The following is a 15,110-nucleotide window of genomic DNA, read 5'->3' on the forward strand; positions in this document are numbered from 1 at the left end:
CTCCCTCTCTCTCTCTCTCCCTCTCTCTCTCTCATGCCTCGCTCGTTCGCGACCTGTCATCGCGATCGCGAATTCTCCGCGTTATATTTCCCGAGAACGAACATCCCGTCCACTAAACGTCTTCACGCGTTTTATAATTACGACTACCGTGCGTGGCGACCGGATATGAAAGCAACGATCGAGTTTCACCCTCGAGGTTTCTCCTTATCTTAGTTTATCGGGCCGGAGACGATGTCTAATTTGGAAGAACTCACGCTGGCTGATCGGCTCGCATCATTCTCCCTCTTCCTGTCGCTCCATCGTCTCCTCGTTCTTCGGCGGCGAGATGCGTGTGGCGCTAAAAGTGGCGTCGTATTCCGTGGCAGTGGGTTAGTAGTCCGTAACCGATCGCACTGTAATTCGCGCTTAAACCCGGCGCTCTCAGGTGCGAAGTTTCGGCGGGCGAAGACAAATGCGCTCACCCTCGGCAAGCGGCATCGGACGCTGGGCGGGAGGGAGGGAGGGAGGAGAGGAAATTACGTGTTGCGCGTAACGAACATTAAAGCCGGTAACATTGTTCACGGGGGATTAGAGTTAAAACCGCGGAATCCCCTTTTCCGCGAAAGGGCGCCGCTCTGCGGCGGGTTTTCCTGCTGGTTTTCTCCTCCTCTCGAGGAGGACGGACGAATTTCCGCGGCGATCGGCGCGGCGAGGCGAGGCGAGGCGATTAATCGCCAGGCGAATTCATCCGGGTGATAATAGCGAAAGAGGCGACAGGGATTGAAATAAGATGACGAGACTCGTGTCGCAGAATCTGGGAAAGATCTCTTGCTCGCTGACCTTACGCACAAAGTTCGCACATCGCGGCGAGCAAATGTGGGGAAACTGCACACTTGCGAAACGCGGAAGCCCGGAAATAAACGAAAGCGCGCGAAGACAGAAATATACAGTCAATCGGAACGGCCAAATATGGCTCGGGGGAAAGGGAGAAGAAGGAGGGTGTGTATTCGTGATACTTTGCGTGCCGGGCGTAGGCGTGAATCGCCTCGGTACAGGACTTCCACGAGAGAGACCGTCCTGGCTTTTACGGCGCCGGATATCGTTAAAATCGCGGCGAATGACTCGTCGACTGCGGATCAGACGGCGCATTCGTGAGTGCGGAGCGGAATGATTTGCATGACGCTGGAATTAATGTAAATCGATCGCGTCGCTTCGTTCACAATCGAATCGCTCGCGTAGGTGGTCGGGGTCCGACCACTTTCCTCTTTTTTTCTTAGTCGCCGCGAGAAAATATCATCGTACCTTGGCAGGAGAAGAGCGACGCGAATAAAAGAAAAGTGTAAATTCCACACAGTAGGAGCAAACGAGAGTATATTGGAATATCGATAAAAAGTTGGGAGCTCGAGAATGATTTTCAGAAATTAATATTCCGCCGGAACTTTGGAACATGCCGCGTTTCTCCCCTTTTTTCTCTCTTCTCTCTTTTGGGAAACGGCGACATGAAAGGCGTCTCCGGGTGGAATTGAAGAGGGATGATTCACAGGTGCGCCACCCTTTCCTTCCTTTTCGGGTGATACCCGAGCGGCCGTCAAAGGCATCATTAGGAAGAAAGGGGATCGCGGTGCTCCGATATTCTCCCCTTAATCCGTGAGACGGTAGACATTATGTATGATCGGAAGGGGAAACCGAATTTTCGACGAAATCCCACTGAGGATCTTGTCTCGTGCCTCGCGTGAACATTGATCTCGAAATGTTGCCACGAAGGCCGGAAACGTGTCTTCGACACGCGAGAAGCAATTTTTAACACGCTGTTACCGGCGGCTGGAACGAATATCGTCTTTCCCATCTCGAGTCTACCACGAGACGCGAATTAGCGTCATTAATTTCAGCAACAGCGAAAGCGGACGTGATTGTTAAGTAAAAACCATCCGGCGCGTTGGCATGCGCCTCACAATGAGCATACCGAAAATAATGAAGAGGAAGTGGGAGACGAGATGAGAAACTCTCTCTCATTACAGGATTGACCACGAAGCTCGTGAAACTCTCTGTTAGAGAGCGGAGGAAGAGACGAGAAGAGAGAGAGTCCTCGACAAGTTTTACCGTGAAGAGTCTCCTTTCGTCGAGCGATACTCCCCTGTAATCGCGCGGAGCGGCCGGCTAAATATGCATCTCCGTTCGCCCACGTGCGTATCGCGTCGCATTAATTACGCGCATTATTCGCGCCCGACACCTTGGATCGCGGATAAGAAACTTTTCATCGAATCTCTTTCACCGGATCAGAGGCAGAGCGCGACGTGGGCGTCGGTGGGCGTCCCTCGATAATAAATGTAATCCGAGGAGGGAAAAGGCGGCACCACCGCGGCTCGCCCGGGACTTTCTTGGCCTTTTTTTCTTCTTCTTCTTCTTCTTCTTCTTCTTCTTCTTCTTCTCGAGGCGAGCCCTCCTCGCCTCGGATTCCTTCCGCGCGAATCCTCTTTGGCGTACTCGCGACATCCGAGAAGCCGCCAAAGGCGTCATTAGAAGGACGGAAGAAGGACGTGATCCTCCTCTCGGCTCTCTGTATACTCTCCCTTAACCCTGCCGCATGTAGTCGCTCCTGAAACATGAAGTTTCGAGGTGGGATTTAAGCTTGTTTCATACACCGGGTATGTCAGGTTTTGTGAAAATTACCGCCATTTTTCTCACCGCGCGACCTGAATATGCGCCGAAATGTGTTCCGAGAAGAATCGCGATTACACCTCGGTGCGGTTTAACGAGGGATTCTCGGCGACCTGCTCGGCGAGTTTTCTCGGCTCGCAAGTTACTTCCTTCAGTTTGTCTTGGACGAAAATTGCAGGAGGAAACTTCGTTTCGAAGGTATTTTTGATACATCGGAAGTTTAACGAATCAAACTCGCGCCGCGCACGTGGAATCGCACGAAAGACGACTGCTTGGACGTCGCGAAACGGCCGCTGTCTGTGAAAACTACTAATCCGGATGATGAAATCGTGCGTCCCTGCGCGAGAGACTTCGGGACAACAGTGGATTAATCAACGAAATCGAGAAGGACCCGGCCCCGCCATTCGGACGACCCTGCGCCACGCGACGTCGCCTCCTTTCCTCCTCTTTTTTTCTCCCGCCGACAAGACGTTCATTCTACCGCGGATCTCAGCGATAAAATGCGCATTGAAATCGACACGTCCGGCCAGAAATTGGAAGGATCTCCTCCGTTCCGCCGGCGTGTGGCGTGGAATTTACCGCTCGATGAGAATAAGAATTCCGACAGGCCGCAGCGGAACGAAAGAGAGAGAGAGAGAGAGAGAGAGAGAGAGAGAGAGAGAGTCCGTCTCATTCGCGCTCAGTGGTTTGTCGCGTCTCTCAGAAATTCCGCGGGAAGTAGCCGCTCGAGACACGGATCGAAAATTTCGTCAACTTTACGTGAGGCGTGCTGCGAGCTGCACAGATCGCGCGCGAATAAAATTTTAACGAGCAGATCGCGCTCAGCAGGTTCGCGCATCTCCGCGATTTGTCCGAGCGGACGCCCGGTCGCCTTGTCTCCTTGGCGCAGACGCGCCTTCTTATCGCGACGGCGATTTTATCCTCGTTCGAGATCGACGCGACGGCGATAACAGACGATCGATCTTGGGGGGAACTTGAGCACCCCGCCGTCGATCGTTCCCGGAGAAAGTTGCCGATGATTCACGCTAAGTACCGGACTAACTCGAGTTATCCACTTACGCATGAATTAGGCGAGCCCGGCGGGACGCGTTAAGCGAACCTCGCCGAGGAACCGCACACCTCGACACGGCGAAAGTTTCTCCGTCTCCTCATCATCGTCGGCCGGAGAAATCTCATTGCCGAGAGAACTTTCGGGACTAATCGCTATCCAGCGCGCGCGCGCGCGCGCGCGCGCGCTCGCCGTTCTCTTGTCTGCGATCACTTTTGCGCCTCCCTCTCTTTGCAACCCCTCCCCGTCCCCCTCCTCATCGTTCCGTAGAGATGAATGATTCGTCGTACGTGCCGAACCGACACGTTTCCCTGCCAATTTCGCCACAGGCCCCCGTCACGTTCACTCAGCCCTCGCCTTACCCTTTTCTTCCTTTTATCTCTCCTGCGGGCATCCGAGAGTCGAGGACCTACCCCCTCGATCCGTCCGCTTAAGGTCGGTAATTCGACCGGAGCAATGGTCCGCTTGGCTTCGTTCGGCCACGAGTGGCAGCGCCAAGTGCCGAGGACATCGTTGATGACAGCGTCTCGAAACCTCAGCATTCACGAAACACGGGAGGCGCTCGATCATTTATAAAAAAGTGCTCAATTAAACGTCCGTACGTACGTTTCTTTCCCTCAAAGAGGCGACTCATACAGATGAGAAAACGTCAAGATACCTCCGCGCGAGAGGAGGTCGAAGCTCCATGAGGAGGAGGAGGAGGAGGAGGAGGAGGAGGAGGAGAACCTCGGCGTCTCGAGAGTTTAACCGCATCGTCTACTTATTCTTTTTCCGATTCCTCCAGTCGATCTTACCCGAGCTCCTTGCTATCCGATCGATTCGATCGGGCGAAAGCGGCCGGTTGCGAGCAAGCGGCGCGATTGATCGAGTTACGGGCTTGAGGGAGCCGGTGAGGGCGAGCGGAGGAGGGCGAATGGAGGATCCACGATCTCGTTTGTCGAGGCCGAAGACGAGAAACGCAGGTTCGCTTTTACGCGGAAAAATCTGTGTCATTCGTTTAACGGAGCTGCGCTCCGCTTCCGGCTTTCCTCGGGATTGCAACGCGCGATTCGATTCGCTCCGCAGGCGAATTAATTTTATCCTTCGCTTATCAAGTTGCACGCGCTTTAAGATGGTTCTCTCCGGATGAGTGCTCCCTGAGAAGCTCGGCTTTCCAGAAAACTTTGAACTTTGTTCATAGGAGAGAGCAGTCACTCGCGTTTTATCTCTCTCTCTCTCTCTTTCTCTCTCTCTCCTCCCCTCCCCCCTCTCTCCCTCTCCTTTGGACTTGTCCGATCGCTCGGGGAATTTTCGTCTCGTCTGGACATAATATCGTTTCACTTATTTACTTGTTTAAACTTTTACTCATCGTTTTACTTATTTAAATGTTATCTCGCGAGCCTCGCTGTTCTCGTGAACCGACGAAATAAAATGGTGGAGTGCGAAAGGTGTGTGCACGTGAATTTCTTCGTTTATTCTTTTGTGAATTTCCTTCTTTCGCCACCGTTTGCTCTCCCGATGAAACAGATTGATGAGACACAGCGAAAAGTCTGTCTACCGTACAGCGTAATTCGCGACCGTGATCGACCGTGAATTTCTTGCTTTATGCGTTGCGGCCGCAGGATTCCGATGTTGTACCGCGCTACATGATACATCGGGAGACACGAATTCGTTTCCGATCGCATTGCGAAGGAACGCCACGGCCGGCCGACAGTGTCCGTTTTATTACCGCCAGTCTCGATCGCGTTCCAGCACGTTGCTTCGCCGCCGGCAAAATTCGGCTATCCAGGCGGGTGCGCGTTATGCCCGGCGACCGCGCGCGGCATGATACGTCCGGCATCGAAATTGTCGCGAGTACGACGAAACGACATGCATGTGCTTAACGGTGCTTAACGGGGCTTACGACCAACCGAGCCCTCAAAGGCTCAGGATACCACGAAAATGTATCGCTTCCAGGGAAATTCTAAAACCGCGCGTTCAATACACGCGCTACGAACGTCGCGTGCACCACGACGCCGTCTGCTGCTTGCAATTTCGGATTTTTACTTTCCTTCTCGTCTTCTTTTTGCTCTCTCTCTCTCTCTCTCTCTCTCTCTCTCTCTCTCTCTCTCTCTCTCTCTCTCTCTCTCTCTCTCTCTCTCTCTCTCTCTCTCTGTTCTTTCGCAAAATTGCCTGAATACGAGGCGTCCGAGAAACGAAACGGCGTGCACTCTCAGGAAGAATCTCGCTATTAGTTGACAAACGAATATTTTGCAGACACTGACGTCAGCGAAAAGCGTCATCTCGCGCTTTTTCTCTCGCGCGTCCTATTACTTTTGCCACGAGTGTATTATTGTTTGTGAATTTTAGCGCGTGACGTGTCAGTGGCATTTTGTCGGTCTACCTTTGGAACTATCGATCGCGCATGATTCAATGACCGCGAGAATTTGAGATTAAATATTTGGACAATCTACGTATTCATGGTCGCCTGAGAGTTTTATTATTTTAAACGGAAGAAGCGTGCACGGTGCGCAGCCGTGTACAACCACCGTTTATCGAGGATGATCAACGAAACATTGCGTCATTAAGATACGCGTATATTGATCGTGATCCCAAGGGAGATTGAATCGTTGATTGCACGAACGGCGAGGGCTCGTAACGAATCGTTACACACAACGTGGACACACGAATTGTCCCACCCGTACCCACGTCGGAGGTAACGCATGCAAATTCCTGAACAAATGCGTAATTAGCGTGTCCTGCGCCGTTCGTTGGGCCCGTTACGTTAAAATGCGAATCGACGGAGAAAACGAGAGCCGCCGGAGTACGAAGAGAGAGAGAGAGAGAGAAAGAACGGAGATTCGGGGGAAAATTCATTGGAGAATAAAATTTATATCGCCTGCTCCGGGACCAGGTTCAATACGATTTTCAAGAAAATCCGCTATACACTTTAAATTAATCGACCGTGATCGAAAATGCAAATCGACAGAGAAAGAAAAGAAAGAGCAAGAGCGGCACAAAGCGGAATCTCTGCCTCGTATTTTTCCTGCCGGGGTAAATAATAAAATTTTTCAAGAACGTCAGCCAGTCGCGACACCTTAAACAATCGATTGCATTCAATAATGAATATAGATAAAAAAAACTTAATTTTTTACAAACAAAGTGCGATAATGGCGGTGCTAATGAAGATGCCTAGGACAGAGATAGGGAACAGAGAAAATACGATCGAGAAACGCTGGAGAAGCAACGAAGAAGCGAGCGAGAAAGAGCGAGAGCGAGAGAGAGAGAGAGAGAGAGAGAGAGAGAGAGAGAGACGGAGTTAAATCAACGAGACAATTTTCCATTCAACCCCGACATTCCGCAGCCCTTTCCCCTATGCATTTCTATCTGTCTCGCAGTCTCATCTCCCGCTATTGTTGCCCCCTCCCATCCCCTTCATCCGCGGTTTATGCTAATGCAGTGCTACTGAATTTAACGTCTCGCGTGTACGCTCGTTTGCGTTTCGTGCGTCACATGCGGATACGCCCATGTACGAACTCCACGAGGGGGTCGCTTGCAATTGAACACACAGGCTGAATATCTGAATTAATAATATATTACGGTTATTATAATTACAGCAGGATATTGTTAGACATTATATTGTTATATCGGAATTATTGCGTAGCAGCGATTATAATTTGCCGTTGTGCCGTTTTCAGGGGAGGGCGCAGCGATATGAGGCAAGATGGAAATTCGAGGACACGTCGTCCTCTCTGCCAGCGGCGTCTTTCCACCTTCCGTCGGACCTCTCAACCTCTCGATATCTCGCCATTCTATGATCTCAATTTTTTGCTCTCTCTCTCTCTCTCTCTCTCTTATCCCCTTCTTCTTAGACGCACTTAACATCATACCGAAATTATCGAAATATCTATTCACTTCTCCGTTTAGCCGTGCGCGCGCTTACTTTGTGCGAAATATCCTTCAAAGGATCCGCTTCTCTGAGTTTGTCATTTTTCGCGGATCGATCATTAGTATCGTTCTCGTGCTTTCAACGTGCGGCGACTTTCCTTCGGATATTTCGATGTTTTATTAACATTAGGAACACGAGACAAAGGGACGTGCCGTGTCGCGCGTCTCTTTCTCTCAGCGGCGCTTCCGAATATCCGAGTCGTAACACGTGTATTATTTGTGCGCGCGTCCGTGCCTGTGCAAATATACACGTACACACGCGCACAGCGTACATGAAAATATACCCTCGGTAACATAATATGTATACGCGTTTCCCTGCACTCAGGCCGCAAGATCGCATTACGTGATATCGATTGCATCCAAACGGACGAAGGGAATCTCCTTTTCTACTTCTCCCGTTTCCGCGCTTGTCCACCGCTCTCCCTCTCCCTCTCCCTCTCTCTTATATTCCCCTATTCTCCCTTTTTCTACAACCGGACTAATCTTCGTTAACGACCGTTAGTTACGCTAATTAATCGGAACGACCCTCGGGTCAAAATACCGGCGATACTCTTCGCGATAGCACGCGAGCCAGCCGAGTCCGAAACTTACCAGCAACGAAAGCGAGGTATCTCTTCGGTCTAATAAGATTGACCTCTAGATACCGCTGCAACGTGCATTCGTACGTTGCATCTGAACCTGATGGTTGGTTAGAGCAGCGATATGTGTACGTGTGTGTGTGTGTGTGTGTGTGAGAGCACACACGCGCGCGAACCTCCGGAGAATATCGTCCGAAAGTCCAAGATAATCTTAGATCCCTGATAAGCCAATATTCGCAGGATCTTACAAACATCGTCTTGACGACATAATGAATATTTTACAATAAGCGAGTAAAATATTTTCCGAGCGGTGTACTTTGAATTTGATCAAGTCTCGCTGTCTTCGACTCGCGATCTCACGATTCTCGGCAATACGATATTCTTTGGTCCTTTCCTCCGCGCAACGAGTACGCCGTTCCGCCGAGAACTCGGGAGTAACTCGGGGGAGAAACTTGAAATCAACGGAACTTAGATCGCGTTTCACACGGCATGGGCAGTTTTACGTTCGAATACGTAGCCGCGAGTGGCTTACCGCGAATTATGCGTCGCTGAATCGATCGCGCGCTCGCGCCGCGATTCGCGAGCGTACACACGAGCGAACGATCCGTTCGCCGGAAACTTTTTTTTGTTTATTTTTCTTTTTTTTTTTTTTTTCGCGACGAGCAATTTCAACGAGAGCAGATGACGTCTATCCAATAATGCACACATCGCCTAGCTGGCCAGAGCGCGATAGGCGACCGGTGCCGAAGAACAGTAGCTGCTCACCGATCCATAAACAATCCCGCGATGTTATCGCTTCCCCGCTCGCTGCACGACAGCACGAGGGAATCCTCGAACGAGGATCGATCTATCCATCCAGCCATTCCGCCGATGCGACGGTGTGTGGCGTGCGTGCAACGAACAGACTCCGTTTAATTGATATATCGTTGCTCGATCGGAGAACGCTATCTCTCAACTTCATCCGATAGCGCGCCGCCGGAAGTACACGTGACACCGTGTGTATTTTATAAATAGTCAAGCGCGCGAAGAGACCCTCCATTGACGTTACTTCCGTGAGCCGCGAAGGAGAGGGAAAAAATGCTGGAAGATGCGAATGGCTGTGAAATTTTCCGCCTCTTCGTCGTTTCGGCGAGAAAAAAATATTTCTCGTATTATTTTATTGTAACTTTGACATTGCAGACCGTCACACTCTCGCTCTCTTCTACGCTTTTTATTGAACATTTAATTTCAATTGGAATTCAGTATTAATTTTTTCGATGAGTTCTCGATAAGGCGAATTCGACTGCGGGTTCTCCGAGAATTCATCTCCCAGGCAAGAAAGAAGCAGTAGTAATCGAACATCCAGCTTCAATGTAGATCCATGAAGCTCGGAGATGTAAGCTTACTATCGCGATCCCTGCCTACCTAGCTACCTACCTACCTACCTACCTACCTACCTACCTACCTACCTACCTAACAGCCCCTTCCCCTTCCCCATATCCGCTTCCGCAATCAGGGAACTTTCACCCTCCCTTACGATGCAGTTCCGTTCGATTACGATCGTTGTTACGTTCATTGCGCTACGCGCGCGGCTTTCCACGAGAAACCCATTAATTGGATCTGGTGTCGGGTTACCCGACTTCGATTCGCCCGATGTTCCACCACATGGAACCGGAAGCTTGTATGCACCGCCTATGCCCGGTGGTACAGTACGATTCTCTCCAGTGTCCGCGAACGAAAATGCACTCGCGGCGAAACCATAGAAAATTTCATTGCACGTCGAAACCTCGGATTCAAACATTCGAAACTCTTCGAGAAGCCAAGCGCCTCTCTCCTCTGCGCGTTATTACTCTAGTAAGATTTCTTTTATTGCGATTTTCCGCATCCAAAGTTTCGCCACTTGTATGATATATATCGATGTCGCGATAGTCTTTCTTTCTTCCTCTCTCACACCAACAAGCTGATATCCGACATCCCTTGGTTGGTTCTTCGTCTCATCTGGCGTGACGGTCGATTTTTGGAATTTTGAGATCCAGTCACTTTTCTACGTTTGCCTCGAGACTATCGTTGTTCCGAGGTGAGGATGATACATCACCGCGTGATATCGCTTTTATTTTCCGAATTATGCCGCGTCGTGAAAACAGGAAAGAGGAAGATGAAGAGAGGCGATCACTTAGAGGAAGGGGGGGGGATTCTCTTACTGACGCTGGTCTCTCAGCTGAATCCATTAGCCGGCGCCATTAATATCCTGGTAATGATGAGCGATGAGACCCCGCGCTGAGGAAGCGGATCACAAGAGAACGAGCTGCTTTCGGATGACGCAGAGGGTAAAAGAGAAGGGGAGAGAGCGAGTGAAAAAAGGGAGAGATGAGTAGACAGATAAATAGCCAGATAGGTAGATAGATCGATAGACGGATAAATGAATTGATGTGTATATGTATTACGTTACCAAGACAATGCGCGAGGAACAAGAGGGATTTCCCTTTGTAAAGAGGGAGGGAAATCATATCGAATTACTAATTGACAATTTCTAATTTATAAAACGATTTATAAAACGATTATAGGAGTATCCAGCGATCGGACTGTCCAGCAACATAATTGTTACATTTTTTTATCTTGATGATCAAAGTGGGATAAAATTTTCTAGATAAAATGTAACACACATACACACACACACACATATATATACATGGAAACGAATGGTATAATACGGTTTAAGAGGATAAAGTTTTTAGGTTCAACCGTAAAGCACTTTATACAAGCGAACACTTTATACAAATTCCAATATCAATTCAAATTTTAATTAAAATTTAAATGTGCAGATAAAGCGAGAGAGAAAAAAGAAACAGGCGATAAAAATAGAGAGAGAGAGAGAGAGAGAGAGAGAGAGAGAGAGAGAGAGAGAGAGAGAGAGAGAGAGAGAGAGAGAGAGAGAGAGAGAGAGAGAGAGAGAGAGAGAGAGAGAGAGAGAGAGTGAGAGTGAGAGGTGGGAGAGGGAGAGAGAGAAGAAAGAGGCAAGGTACAGAGATATTGAGGGTGGAGAGAGCCGGACGAAGGCAAACAGGCGCTACAACACGTTCGTACACATACAATCGCGAAAGTACGTAGATACACACGTGTGTTACACACGTGCTTGCGAGAGCTTTGATAAATGCTGCTTTCCTTGGCCCGCCGCCAAATAGCACGCCGCACAATGTATCTCGTCGCTCGTGTATTTCTCGCTGTGCCTTTCGGGGTGGGACACAGTCATCGCGGTGTATTAAACTTTTACAACTGGTAAATATATCGACCGGTTATTAAAAGCGCACCGCACGAGCGTCTCGCGGTCATCGTAGCGCTTCAATTATGCAGCTGCGGTTCTTTCATGATCCTCACTCGCGCATATATTTTGCGCGTGTTTATTTTAATTGCAAGATTTGTATAAGTGAGAAACTTTCTTCCACACGGCGATGTGTGTATGCAATTATTCAAGAAGTATTCGCGGTAACCTCTTTACCCTTTCAAACTTTCATGATACACGACCTCAGTGGTGACAGCTGCACAACTACGTTACGAGGCAAGCGCAGTGTTCAAGAAAAGCAATCGGTGTCGCGGAAAAGAGGCAATTGTGAACTTCGATTCTTCCCTGAAAACTTGGATAATTTTGACGGAACTTTGATGCTTTTCAGTTTTGGCTTTACATGTCCTTTGATACTTACGGGAGAAAGAGAAAGGGAGGACTTGATATTGCACTCGATATGAATATATTGTACATTTTTGCTATGAATATATTATTGCGTTATTTTAGATATGTTCTACAATATTGCCTTGGAACTTGCCGAATTTTATCGATCGTCTGGCAAGAAAGTAGCGTCGAAACGCGGAAAAGTGTTAATTGCCAATGAAAAATTCGACGAAGAGAGAGAGAGAGAGAGAGAGAGAGAGAGAGAGAGAGAGATGCAGCGAGACCTATTATAGTTATCTATAGGATTAGCAGTAACTAAACTAGGAACTTATCGATGATTCGCGACGCTACCGCGAACTAATCAATCGTCAAATATTGGCCGCAAATAGACCAAATAGAAAATAGATTCTCCCGCGGAAAGATCGGTTTGTGATTAATTGATGATCCAACTTTGCGGAGAATTATTTGTAGTAATTATTTGCAGTGCGCTAACTTAGTCTCGCCGAGTGTGAAGGGTTAAACTTTGCTCGACTTCACTCCGGACTTCAAACCTGGGAAAATAATTAAGCGCTCTTTCATCGCGATCGCTTACTTAGAGTTGTTCATTCATCATTCAGTCTCGCATCGAATGCCCTCATCGTCGCCGATAAACTCCCGTCCGCTTCACTTTCCGTCGCCGACGCAAGTTTCACGGGCCTCGTGAATTTCCAATAGATCGGAGAAAGTGTTTCCCAAGGACGAGGTGTGTGCTCCCTCGCGACAAGGGTAGTCATTGCCTCCTTCATGTGCCTTTCGATATATATGGTACATTGCTTTCCTCAGCGACGCTGAGTACGCGGGTAGTTTCTTTCTTTGTATTCATCGAATCTCACGCGCCGTATTGCGTCCTGCTTTTTTTCCTTCGTGTAAACTAGGCCTATCGATTCATATTTAACCACCCTTTCGGCTGCTTAACAACTCGACGTGCCCTCGAGCTCGCCCTCGGAATATCGGGGCCGGTGAATAAGTCTCGCTGTTACAGCGCCGCGCGCGATCGATGTGCGGAGAAGTCGACAATGAAAGCGACGGATCCTATCTGCCTGATCGAAAGTATCCTCCAGCCCCGGGAAATCCCTCCCCACCCTCATAAAAATCACTTTCCCTTTTTCGCAAGCGGCCCACGTAACGACGCGGAGGAGGAGGCGGCGGCCGCCGCCCCTACCTTCCTCGCCTTCGTTATACCGGGCACGTGTGCCCGGGCACTTCCCGGCACACCTACGTGCCTCTTATGAAGAATCCCGCCACAATGGAGGAAGGGGTGGAGATTCCGATACGAATTTCCGGCGTTCCGACGCCGATATCGAATATACCAGTTCGAGAAACGAGGAATTTCGGCCGCGAAATTCCCCACTTCGCGCACCCTCTCGCAGAAACGCAAAAGAGGGTCGGAGGTATTTCTCGTCGTTATCGATATGGGGGATCCGGGGATCCAAATCGATCTCCCCGCACGGCTGTCGAGCCTTCCGCAGCCCTTCCGTCGCCTGTAACCGCCTCGAGCTAGATTATCGATGAACCTCCGAGGGGGAAGTGGTACCTTAACCGGAACGAGAAACTCCCTCCTGCCGTTTTCTCTCTCTCGCTCGCGCGAAACAATATAAGAATATGGATTCGTAGGATACCGATTCTTCGTCAGATTCGGGCCATTAATTCCTCACGCTCCTCGTTTCAGCTATTGAAAAATACGGGCTCTTTCACACGATCGAATCCCATCTTCGGCTGCTGCCAGCCTTCCCTAATTATTTCATTACTCGCTGAATTCTGATGAAAACTCGGTCGAATCTGGATATCTCTAAAATCTCCTCCCCCCCCCGTGAGTCTCTCAGAAAGAGAATGAGAGAGGGCAACTCGCGTCAATTGCAACTTGCTCAACCGAGATCAACCGATACGGTGACAAACAATCGCTGTGATATCCCGTCGCCGTCGACTCCGCGAATAATTAACGAGCGCTCCCGCTGGAAGTAGCGCGCAAACTTTTCTTATAAATACGATTTGCATGGTTAATGTAACGCGAGCCTGTCACGCGCATGTGTATCGGTGTATGTGTATGTGTATGTTGCGGCGCTTTAAATATTAAATGTCACGGGCAGAGAGATGCGCCGCGACGATAAAGAGACTACGTGTACACGGGAATAAACGCAAAAGTTACGCGAGTCGCGCCGGACAGCGGCAGCTCTAAGAAGACCGACGCTGCTCCTCGCGTTCGGGCCAAAGGCGAGTCTCCGCGGCGGTGATGGGGCTACAAAGCCGCGCGCTGTCTGGACTCGGTCTGTTGGAATGAGCGAATAAGACCGCTTCCACGGCGATTAATTCGCCTTTTCCGGTATTATCCGCGCCCGCGCTGTAACGCCGCCGCGGTGTTTTGCAATTCTCTGTCGCGGAGAAACGAGAGAGAGAGAGAGAGAGAGAGAGAGAGAGAGAGAGAGAGAGAGAGAGAGAGAGAGAGAGAGAGAGAGAGAGAGAGAGAGAGAGAGAGAGAGAGTTTCTGCCTCTCGCTTTTATTCGGTCGGTCGCCGGCGGCGACAGGTCGCTTGTCAGAAATCCGCTCGGCGAATAAATCGCGATTGGCTAGGGAGGGGGGGGGAGACAGAGGTTCACGTTCGCCGGATTAATTTGGCGAATTTGCGCGACGCGACTACGCCGCGCCGCGCCGCGACGGAGCTTGTTAGCTCGTGAAAATTTCAGACACTCACAAGCCGGACATAAATCCGGTATAAATGGTAAATCCTTTGTCTCTTTTCAGATGATCGACGCCTCTTATCACACGAATCCATCGCTGCAAAGCACTGCCCTGATCATCACCTGCGCGGTGGTCCTCCTGCTGATGGCCGCGATCGTGTCCGTCGTCTTCTGGAAGTGAGTAAACCTCCCTTTCCCGCCGCTAGCGTTTTCGCGAAGACCCAAGCGCGCGCTTCATGTAACGTGGGACACGTGAAAGTCCCAGCGAGGTCGTCGAGCCGTCGGTACTCGGCTACGGCGATAAAGCGTCGGTTTCATTTCGCGCGGAACGTCGTTCGAGGCGTTCGAGGCGTCCGAGGTCGTCCGGGCTGTAACCGTATTTCAAGGATTCGAGGGGCCGGCCGGGCCGCCCGAGAGCTCCTCTTTTACAAGCCGGAAAGAGAAAAAGGGACAGGGAAGGGGACGGGGAGGCTTGTGAGGTAAGGACGAGGGTGCCAGAGCGAGAGCGAAAATGCGAGAGCGCGTCGCTCCTAAATTAGCCAAAAATAGGACAACGGAGAAGAAGCGAGCGCTTTAGCGTCTA

At 50.1% G+C, this 15,110-nt stretch overlaps 1 protein-coding gene across 2 annotated transcripts in view; it reads left to right on the top strand.

Moving 5' to 3' along the window:
- pxb (putative Hedgehog signaling attenuator pxb) overlaps positions 1 to 15,110 on the top strand; it is a 454,145-nt gene that overhangs the window by 394,933 nt on the left and 44,102 nt on the right. For both annotated transcript variants that reach the window (XM_025302251.1, XM_019843914.2), the window contains exon 3: positions 14,592 to 14,704. In XM_025302251.1, the coding sequence (XP_025158036.1) occupies positions 14,592 to 14,704 (113 nt within the window). The remainder of the gene's footprint in view (positions 1 to 14,591; positions 14,705 to 15,110) is intronic.

Source organism: Harpegnathos saltator, unplaced genomic scaffold (genome assembly GCF_003227715.2).
Source record: "Harpegnathos saltator strain DR-91 unplaced genomic scaffold, Hsal_v8.6 scaffold480, whole genome shotgun sequence".
Taxonomy (NCBI): domain Eukaryota; kingdom Metazoa; phylum Arthropoda; class Insecta; order Hymenoptera; family Formicidae; genus Harpegnathos; species Harpegnathos saltator.